The sequence below is a fragment of the Prunus persica genome, chromosome G2, assembly GCF_000346465.2.
Source record: "Prunus persica cultivar Lovell chromosome G2, Prunus_persica_NCBIv2, whole genome shotgun sequence".
Taxonomy (NCBI): Eukaryota; Viridiplantae; Streptophyta; class Magnoliopsida; order Rosales; family Rosaceae; genus Prunus; species Prunus persica.
In genome coordinates, this window is record NC_034010.1 from 5,407,853 (window position 1) to 5,418,687 (window position 10,835).

At 35.6% G+C, this 10,835-nt stretch overlaps 2 protein-coding genes and 1 long non-coding RNA gene across 3 annotated transcripts; 2 read left to right on the top strand and 1 right to left on the bottom strand.

Annotated features, from left to right (window-relative positions):
* Window positions 836–3,256, top strand: LOC18785447 (putative disease resistance RPP13-like protein 1). Its single transcript, XM_020557159.1, has 2 exons — window positions 836–3,168; window positions 3,216–3,256. The coding sequence occupies exons 1-2, from the start codon at window positions 1,104–1,106 to the stop codon at window positions 3,254–3,256; spliced, it is 2,106 nt and encodes a 701-aa protein (XP_020412748.1). The 5' UTR covers window positions 836–1,103.
* On the top strand, window positions 3,199–5,999 carry LOC109947035 (putative disease resistance protein At3g14460). Its single transcript, XM_020556369.1, has 2 exons — window positions 3,199–4,689; window positions 4,832–5,999. Exon 1 carries the CDS (start codon window positions 3,261–3,263, stop codon window positions 4,638–4,640), a length of 1,380 nt encoding a protein of 459 aa, XP_020411958.1. The 5' UTR covers window positions 3,199–3,260; the 3' UTR covers window positions 4,641–4,689; window positions 4,832–5,999.
* Window positions 6,104–6,890, bottom strand: LOC109947037. Its single transcript, XR_002270048.1, has 2 exons — window positions 6,331–6,890; window positions 6,104–6,146 (listed from the first exon to the last, which is right to left on the bottom strand). It is a non-coding gene; the product is annotated as an uncharacterized LOC109947037 (long non-coding RNA).

The following is a 10,835-nucleotide window of genomic DNA, read 5'->3' on the forward strand; positions in this document are numbered from 1 at the left end:
AATGACATTTCACATATGTTCAATCAAATTGTGCACATTTTGCATTAGTAGATTTCAATATAAAAAAAATAAAAAAAAATAAAAAAATAAAAAGAGGCGAGAATGGGTTGGCAGCTACCACGATTTCATTGGATTGGGATGATGGGGATGGCTAACGCTGAATCGCGTGGGAGGGAAGTTTTTCTCCCGCTTGTGGAGAGAGACAAAAGTGTCAAAACCATGTGGGGTCCCCACATTACAACAGCATTTGCTGATTGTCTCATTGGAAAAGTCTAAGTCAACAAATGAGTTTTTATTATTATTATTTATTTTATAGTAAGAGCTTTCAAAACTTATGTATTGATGGACACATATATATTGAATATTTGTATGTTGCATTATTAGATGGAAATTGTGTCATCACAAATGACCTTCCGTTGTTTGTTTCTGTTATTCTTGGAATTGGTTAGACTCTTGTTAAACAATAATTTGATTTTAATATAAAAAATGAGAGAAGGAAAATATGTATCAATGCTTGCTTAGCATAATCCCAACAAAAAACCCGCATCAAATAATACATTGTTGGACGGTAGCTTTATGTCGAGTCTGTGGACCTCATCCTCATGTCAAGTCTCCCAAGTCAAATCAAATTGAGAATTACCAAATCTTAACACCCTTCAAAACTTGTTCCAAAACTGAACAAGAATTTCCAAAACCCACATACTTAGTCCAAATCCTTTGCAAAGAATCGAAACATGGCTGGAGCTTTGGTTGGAGAGGCTTTTCTGTATGCTTCCGTGCAGGTGCTGTGCAACAAGATTGGTTCTCATGAGTTCAGGGACTTGTTCCGGGAAAAGAAACTGGACGAGTCGCTTGTAAAGAAACTGAAGATAACACTATTGAGCCTCAATGCAGTGCTTAATGACGCGGAGGAGAAGCAGTTCACGAACACTTACGTCAAAGAGTGGCTTGATGAGCTTCAAGATGCTGTCTTTGATGCGGATGACCTTCTGGATGAGGTCAATGCTGAAGTTCTGCGATGCAAGGTGGAAGCTGAATATCGAACTGTCAAAACTCAGGTGTGGAACTTCCTCTCTACTTCTCTTAATCCTTTTTATCAAGGCATGAATGGTAGGATTCAAGAGTTGTTTGATAGATTAGAACACCTCGCAAAACAAAAGGATTTCCTTGGGCTGAGAGAAGGTGTTGTTGGGGGGAAGGTTTCTCAAAGAACTCCAACAACTTCCTTGGTGGATGAATCTTGTGTGTATGGTAGGGATGGAGATAAAGAAAAGCTGATGAAACTGTTGTTATCTGATGATGCAAGCGACAAGGATGTCTCCGTCATCACCATAGTGGGAATGGGCGGGGTTGGCAAGACAACCCTCGCTCAGCTCCTTTATAATGATGAAAAAGTGAAAGAGCATTTTAATCTTAGAACCTGGGCTTATGTTTCGGAAGCTTTTGATGTTACTAGGGTAACTAAGTCCCTACTTGAGTCAGTCAGTTCAAAAGCTTACGATAATAAAGACCTGAGTTTTCTTCAAGTTGAGCTAGGACAACAAATAAAGGGCAAGAAATTTCTGTTTGTGTTGGATGACCTTTGGAATGAGAACTATGGTGATTTGAGTCTCTTGCAACGTCCTTTTGCATCCGGGGCAAAGGGAAGTTGGGTCATCGTGACAACACGTAACGAAAGTGTTGCATCTCTCGTGCGCACCATTCCGATTCACTTTTTGAAACCCTTGTCTGATGAGGATTGCTGGTTGTTACTTTCAAAACACGCCTTCGAAAATGGAAACTCAAGTGCACATCTAGATCTGGAAGAAGTTGGTAAGAAAATTGCTTCTGAGTGCAATGGTTTACCTTTAGCAGCAGAAACCCTTGGAGGCCTCTTGCGTTTCAACACAAATTATGAGCAATGGAATAGCATACTAAATAGCAATATTTGGGAGCTGCCTCCTGAAAAATGTAATACAATTCCAGCTCTAAGATTGAGTTACCATTATCTCCCAACTGATTTAAAACGATGTTTTGCTTATTGCTCAATTTTTCCGAAGGGCTTTGAATTCCGAAAGGAAGATATTGTTCTACTGTGGGTGGCAGAAAGTTTAATTCCACAAGCTGAGAGTGAGAAAAGTATGGAAGAGCTCACTAAGAAATACTTTGATGACTTATTGTCACGATCATTTTTTCAAAGATCAACAAATGAGAAGTTCACAATGCATGATCTCATCAATGACTTGGCCATGTCTGTGTCAAAGGAATCCTGTTTGAGATGGAAAGGGGGCGAATCACATGAAGTTTTGAAAAAAGTTCGGCATTTGTCATATGCTATAGGCCAATTTGATTGTGCTGCGAAATTTGAGCCATTATATGAGGTTAAGCATTTGCGAACCTTCCTACCTCTAAGAAGCAAAGAATGGTGGTTTGAGCATCATGTAATAAGTAAAAGGGTTTTACCTGAGTTATTGCCAAATTTAACATGTTTACGGGTGCTAACATTGTCAGAATATGATAATATTGTTGAGTTACCCAATTCTATTGGTAACCTCGTTCATTTGCGCTACTTGGATCTCTCTAATACCGGAATCAAAAGGTTACCTTCTATAGTTTGCACTCTTTATAGTCTACAAACATTACTATTGGCAAGTTGTCGGTCTCTTTTTGAATTGCCTGCAGACATGAGAAAATTGATTAACTTGAGGCATCTTGATTGTAGTGGAACTCAAATTGAAGAGATGCCGGTGCAAATGGGTAGACTAAAAAGTTTGAGAACATTGACTACTTTTGTTGTGGGGAAATCTACTGGGTTGACTATTGGCGAATTGGGGGAGTTCTCCCATCTTGGAGGAAAGCTTTCAATTTTGAAGCTAAATAATGTGGTTGATGGTAGGGATGCCTTGCAAGCTAATTTGAAGAACAAACAAGATCTCAAGGAGTTAGAGTTGGCATGGGGCTCCAAAGATGCCGATCATTCCGAAAAGGTGAGAGATGTGCTTGACAACCTCCAACCTTGCATGAATTTGGAGAAATTGGCCATCAAACTCTATAGCGGGACCAGCTTCCCAAACTGGTTGGGAGACTCTGCCTTCAATAAAATAAAAGTTATGCGCCTCGAAGGCTGTCATTATTGCTTCAAGTTGCCACCGCTTGGACAGCTACCTGCTCTTAAGGATCTCTTCATATGTAAGATGAAATTTCTTGGGACGTTAGGTCATGAGTTGTATGGTCAGCCATTTCAGTCATTTCAATCACTGGAGAAGCTGGAGTTTGAGGAGATGGCAGAGTGGGAGGAGTGGGTACCAAGTGGAAGTGGAGGTCCAGACTTTCCTCGTCTCCAGGAGCTGATTCTAAAAAAGTGTCCAAAGCTAAGAAGAAGCTTGCCTTGTGATCTGCCTTGCTTGAAGAAGCTTGTCGTGAAAGGGTGTGGGGTTTTACATGATCAAAGGGTCACTGCTACTACTAGTACTAGTACTAGTCTCAACTACAATTGTCTTGAAGAATTGGAAATAGAAGATGGATGCCAAACAGGTCTGTTATCATTACTAGAGACAAAGCTCCTGTCCCGACTTTATGTTAGACGTTTTAATGACATACAGTGCTTGCCCAACATCAATCGTCTTCAAAGGTTGGCTCTCTCGACGTGTCCAACCCTGTCGTCGTTCCCTGAAGATGGCCTACCCACTTCGTTGACTTCACTTAACATATACAGTTGTAGGAGATTAGAATTCCTACCTCATGAGATGTTGGCCCAATTAACATCGCTTGTCTCTTTGACGCTCTTGAATAGCTGTGATTCAATGAGGTCCTTCCCCTTGGGCATTTTTCCCAAATTGACGACACTTTATTTTTGGAATTGTGAGAATCTGGAGTCGTTTTGCTTGATTGAAGAAGAAGGAGCGGTTGAGAATCTCAGCCATCTCAATTACTTAAATATCGCGGGCTGTCCAAATCTGGTGTGTTTTCCCCATGGAGGATTGCCCACTCCCAACCTGACTTATTTGGAATTCAGCAGATGCGAGAAGTTGAAGTCATTACCTGAACGCATTCACACCCTCACAGCCCTAAGATATTTGTATATAAGGGATCTTCCAAGTCTGGAGTCAATTGCAGATGGGGGTTTGCCTCCCAACCTCCGATATTTTATAATTGAGAATTGTGAGAGACTGAGGGCTTCATCTTCATCAGTGGGAGACTACTGTAACTGGGGTTTGCAAGCACTTGTCTCCCTTAAACAATTTAAAATTTGTGGCAGGGGAAGTGATGAAATCTTGGAGACGTTGCTCAAGCAACAGCTGCTCCCTACCACTCTTTGCACTCTCGGCATCGAGGACCTTTCAACTCTGAAATCTTTGGATGGAAAGGGACTTGCACACCTTACTTCTCTTCAACAACTATTTATTAATAGGTGTGACAGTCTGGAATTCCTGCCAGGAGAGGCACTTCAACACCTCACTTATCTTCAAGAGCTACATATTTCCAATTGTCCGAGTCTCCAACTCCTGCCAGAAGAGGGTCTGCCACCATCTCTTTCTTATCTGAGAATCTACAATTGTTCTGCCCTGGAGAAAAGGTTTCAGAATAAGACGGGAGAAGATCATTGGGACAACATATCTCACATTCCATGCATCAAGATAAATGATGAAGTCATCATATGATGATATGACTTCTCTCTCTCTCACATAGAGACAAACAAACTCTGGTCAGGTATGTACTTCAAATAACCGCTTTAACTGCTTTTCTTCAAATAACCGCTTTAACTGCTTTTTTTTTTTCAGTCCCACAAATCATTCCTTCAGCTACAAAGTTCTATTTGATGAGACTTGAAATGTTGGATGTGTACTTGCAGACTTGAGAAACTTTCCCATGTTTGGAGGTCAAAGCAACTTGTGTAGGCAACCATGCCGGAGGAGAGTTTACCATTTTATATGGATTTTTGTTTTTCGACAAACAAATTGCGGCAAAGAAGGGGAAAGAATGTTCTCAAGGTGGAGCTCTAGCAAGAGACCAGCATTTGGACAATGTGGTAAACGGATCTCAATCTAACATAACAAGCATCACTATTCATGATTAGGTAATCTTTCATCATAAAATTCCTTTCCCTACGTAATAACTTGAAAACGTCATTTATGAGTTTCCTTTGAGATGGATGAAAATGTGTACATATGTATGAATAACTTGTGAGAGCTCAAGTTCTGGGACAGATGACGTTGAGGAAACTTCATGCTTGGTCTTGCACAATACTATGATTTTCCTCCGGTAGGGAATCACACAAGTGTTCCCAATGCAATGAATATTAATGCTGCACACTTCATTAATGACTTGTTTATTTAGAAGAAACATTTTTTTATTGGAAAAAGATAGTAAAATACCGCAGAAGTGAACAAGTACTCGTCCATCACAGAACAGGAACAGATCTGAACTTAAGAGAAATACAACTGTAAGAGCTTTAAGAAAGAAATTATCCTTGAGCTGCCTTCCATCCATCCCTGAATTGTGATTAAACCAATGCCAAGGTGAAAAAAGATAGTAAAATAAACAAGTACTCGTCCATCACAGAACAGGAACAGAGCTGATCTTAAGAGAAATTCTATATATACTAAAACCCAATGCAACTAAACACTGTAGCTAAGCACAGTAAAATTATGAAAATGCCTCTATTTAAAACTGTACAGCCAGCTTTTCCTCTCCTTTTGCACAGTAAAATTGCCATTTTGCCCTTGACTGATTGTTCTGTATTTTTCCCGTTTTGCCCTCTCTTTCCTTGGGATGTAACTAGCTGTTGTTTAGGGCTGAGAGGTGTCTGATTGGATTTCAACTAGCTGGTTGGAGAGCTACAGGGGTAAAATGGGAGAGCTGTTGGTTCTTTACTGTTTAAATCTGGAGGGTTCCACTGTTTTACAGAACCACCTTTTTTCCCACCGAATTGCTTGCCTTCTTCGTTTCCATTCTTCTCATCTTCCTCTGCTCTTCCAAAGTGCTCACTTTCCAGCTCCCTTGGGTTCTATCAAGAAGGGGATTAAATCTTACAGATTCGCTGAGGTATTTCCAGCGTTGTTATTCTTAATTTTTTTACTCAATTGTCAATTAATTTTTCTACTCAATTGTCAATTAATTTTTCTGACTTCTCTGTTCTCCCACCAAAGCAATATATCACCACTGGTCTGAGAAAAACAGAGTGTAGTTTGTGAGAGATGATGCAAAGCCCATTAAATTGGTGACACAAACCAAACTTACAGCTAACATTGGTGACATAAACAGATCAGTCAAAGCATAAAAACCAAGTTTTTTTCACAAAAACAAGAGCAGAGAATTTATTTCTGAAAACAAAATCCATCAAGCACACACCTCTAATTTGAAGCCTCTTCCACTGTCACTGATCAAATGGGTTTTACCGACTAACCTCCTTAAACAAAGCACCGTGTGTTGAGCTAGAGACTGGTATAGCTGGTGGACGGGAAGGGCTCTGCCCAAAGAAGAAGATTTCCTTCAAATGGTAGACAACCATGAAATAGGCTATTCCAGATTTGGCCAGCAACCATGCCTCAGCTCAACAAACCCAATTAGAAAGAAAGAGATTTTATAGAGAGAAGTGAAGTGCATGGGTCTCTCTGTTTATGTGTGCTTCTGTGTGTGTGTGTGTGTGTGAGAGAGAGAGAGAGAGAGAGAGAGAGAGAGAGAGAGGCGTGTAAGAGGCTTTTGAGTTTTGTTTTTGTGCACACAACATAGAGTGAGCTGGAGAGATGGGTCAAGAGGTGATGAGTACGACAACATTGTACTTTTCTTTTGTTGGGTCTATCTCAGCATTGAACTTTTGTTTTGTTGGGTCTAAATCATTATACTATTCTTTTTTAGTTGTGTTTGTGTCGTAGCCAAAAGTTACCTTATTCTTCTCTCATTAAAATTCCATAAAATGCTTGAACAAAACCAATCAGGTTTCAACAAAATAGAAATTGGCAATGATTTTATCTTAACCTCTATTGGTTTTCTTTGGGGTTCTCAGGAAACATTTCACTTGATTTCTTGACTTGGTGGGCTTGATTGATTATGAGTTTTGAGTCAAATGTGCTCATTGTGCATATCTGTTTAACTAGGCTTGATATTAATATATGCATATTGTTTGATCGTTATAGAATTCAGTTAATTCTTTGATATAATAATAGATATTTGTAATTGTGAAGTTGTTTACACAAAACTAAATTTATGTTGGTGTTAAAAATATAAGCAGGATTTCATATAGTGATGAAAATTTTGTCATCTTTTTCTCATCCTGTGATAACCTATATTTCTCTAAAAATGTGATTCGATCCAAATATAATTCAATTATTTGTTTATTTCACAGCTTGAATACACTAAAAAGCAAGGGACTAGACATTTGCATTCTGCTGTCATTTTCGAGGTATAAAAACTCCTCTAATTCATTGTTTTTTTAAATTGAGCATTATTAGTCATGTTAGTCAATTGATTTTAATTATTTTGTAAGATTTTATATTTTATTTTCATCGATTATGCTTGCATACAAGTTATTTAGAAGTAATCTTTATTTTGTTGATTGATACAAGTTGGATATGCTTTATTGCTAAAAATTTTCTCCTCTTTTAAATATTTTCCCTTTGATGTTCTCATTGAACATTTTATCTAAATCATTAATCTGGTGAACTTGGTTGATTATAAATTTTGAGTTCAATGTCTCAATTGTACATATGGATTTAACAAGGCTTTATATTAATATATATATATATATATATACTGTTCAATCATTATGAACCGAAGTTGGTTGTCTGATAAAATAATAGATATCTAGAATTGTTATATTATATTTTAATTTTTATTCTTCTGCAGCTGTGTCTTTCTACAAATATATTTTGATCGAATAAAAATTAGTATCTTTGCTTTGTAATCATGATACAGTGATATAAAACAATTTCGTACTATGTACTTTCTTTATAATATGTATGCATGTATGTAGATACACACACATATCCGATCCAAATATAATTCAATCATTTGTTTATTTCACAGCTTGGATACACCAAAAAGTAAGGGACTAGACATTTGGATTCTGCTATCATTTTCGAGGTATAAAAACTCTTCCAATTCATTGTTTTCTAACATTAACCAATATTAGTCATCTTAATCACTTGATTTTAATCATTTTGTAAGATTTTTTTATTTTATTTTCATCGATTGTGCTTGCATACAAGTTATTTACAAGTAATCTTTATTTTGTTGATTGATACAAGTTGAATATGCTTTGATGCTAAAATTTTCCCCCGTTTTAAAATATTTTCCCCTTGATGTTCTCATTAAGCATTTTATTTAAATTATTAATCTGGTGAGCTTGGTTGATTATAAATTTTCAGTTAAATGTCTCAACTATACATATCGGTTTAACAAGGCTTTATATAATACATATATAATGTTTAATCATTATGAAACAAAGTTAGTTGTTTGATAAAATAACAGAGATTTAATTGATGTATAAAATTAAATACTTTTGCTTTATCAATTTAATTATTTGGATTTGAACCTATTAACAAAAACTGTTCTTCTACTTATGTATTTTAGGTTGTTGCTATCATCTTGCTTTTGCATACGTGTTGCTACAAGTGCTTAACAAATTCTCTCATTACAGATCAGTATTTTCTAACTTTTCAAAAAAACTGTGCATATCATTTATAACTAATTGATTAGCAAATATTATATCATTTGAAGATTTTCATTTATATAATTCTATCATCATATTTCTACATTTATTTTGCATTCTTAGAATTTAAATGTTATTAATAATGTGAAATATTACTTATATATATATGTTTTTTTTTTTCTAGATATCAATCTGTTTTTGGGAAATTGAAATCTTCGTTGATAATGTCGAAGAGAACTAGAAAACAAATCATGCAAGAACCTCATAATCTCATCATTTCAAATGATATACAAGTCCCAAATAAAAATGTTTCTCATATTAATGATAAACATCCAAGCGAGAAAATTCTCATCAACAGTGATCAAAACATTTCTCAAGCTGATAACAAAAGACAAAAATGTGTTGAAAGTACATCATCTATCAATGTGAATACAGTTGAAACAGCAATAGATGAAATTGAATTTCATCGTTTTAATCAAATGAGTAAAGGTCAAGCGATCTTTCAAAGAAATAGGCAAGGTGGGTGTTTCCCTTTGCTTCAAAATTTTCTACTAAACTTGAACTACATTGTTCTATTACTAATAACCTACATTTATGTTTTCTATTCTCTCCATTCTACACCCCTATAGAATAATCTAAGAATATGCAGATTTTGGAGAGAAGAATCATAAGTGCATTTATTGTGGTGCACTTTTTTGGTTACAAGAATCCATTAAACAAAGATCTAAAAACAATGAGCCTCTCTTTACTCTTTGTTGCCAACAAGGAAAAATTAAACTTCAAAGTCCAAAACCAACACCCTGTTTTTTAGAAAATTTGCTTGATCCTAATAAAGGGAAAAAAAGTGTATTATTCAGAGAAAATATCAGGGTTTACAATTCTATGTTTGCATTTACTTCAATGGGAGCCAAAATTGATAAATCAATTAACAATGGATCAAGCCCTTATGTTTTCAAAATCAGTGGTCAAGTTCATCATTTAATGGGTTCTTTACTACCTCCTGAGGGTCAATGTCCTAAATTTTCCCAACTTTATATATATGATACCCATAATGAGGTTATGAATCGGCTTGATGCAGTTAATTGTAATAAAAAAAAAATGAAAAGCTAGATCAAAACATTGTGGACAGTTTAATTCAAATGTTTGATCAAACAAATGAATTGGTTAAACTTTTTCGAACAATTAGAGATAAATTTGAAAAAGGTTCTCTTCCTCCTCTAAAGATCACATTGTTAGGCAGGCAATCCAATGATAGCAAACAATATGAACAATCAACATGTGATGAAATTGGTGGTTTAATAGTGGGAGATATAGGCCTTTTTGATTCAAATAGAGATATTATAATAGAATTTAAAAGTGGAGAGTTAAAACGTGTGACAAAATTAAATCCAAAATTCATGTCTTTACAATATCCTCTTCTTTTTCCTTTTGGTAAAGATGGGTATACACCTGACTTAAAATGGCATTGTACAAACCATGAATCTAAACGAAGAAGAATTTCTATGAGAGCTTTTATAGCTTATCAAATACAAGAAAGAGAGTTTCAATTCGATACATTATTAAAAGGTGGAAGATTGTTCCAACAATTTTTAGTAGACGCTTATGCAACACGTGAAGAAGATCGATTAGATTATATTAGGAAAAATAAAAAAAATTTAAGAAGTGAGGTTTATAAAGGCATTTATGATGCAATTTCAAAGGGTGATAATGATGCTAATAATGTAGGTCAAAGAATGATATTACCTAGCTCATATACTGGAAGTGCTAGATACATACTTAACAATTATCAAGATGCTATGGCAATTTGTAGAAAATATGAAAATCTTGATTTATTTAAAACTTTCACCTGCAATGTTAAATGGCCCGAAATTGTAAGAGAGTTTAATGCAAAACCTGGATACAAACTAGAAGATCGGCCTGATATAGTTTCAAGATTATTTAAAATAAAACTTGATGATATGAATAATTATATCAAATCAGGAGAACCTTTTGGAGAAATCGAAGCATGTATATTTAAAAACACACCATTTATACTACTCTCCATTTTTATCATTTTATTAAATAATAAAACTAACTAAGAATTTTTTCCCTTTTTTCACCCAATCAACACAGATGTTTGTACTGTCGAATTCCAAAAAAGAGGATTGCCACATGCTCACATGTTGATTTGGTTAAAACAAAATTATAAATATTATTCAGCAGTTGA

Coding starts and splice junctions, on each gene's coding strand:
- LOC18785447 (XM_020557159.1), top strand. CDS start 1,104: ATGAATGGTAGGATTCAAGAGTTGTTTGATAGATTAGAACACCTCGCA. Junction 3,169..3,215: donor TCTTAAGGATCTCTTCATAT/GTAAGATGAAAT, acceptor TTGTATGGTCAG/CCATTTCAGTCATTTCAATC.
- LOC109947035 (XM_020556369.1), top strand. CDS start 3,261: ATGGCAGAGTGGGAGGAGTGGGTACCAAGTGGAAGTGGAGGTCCAGAC.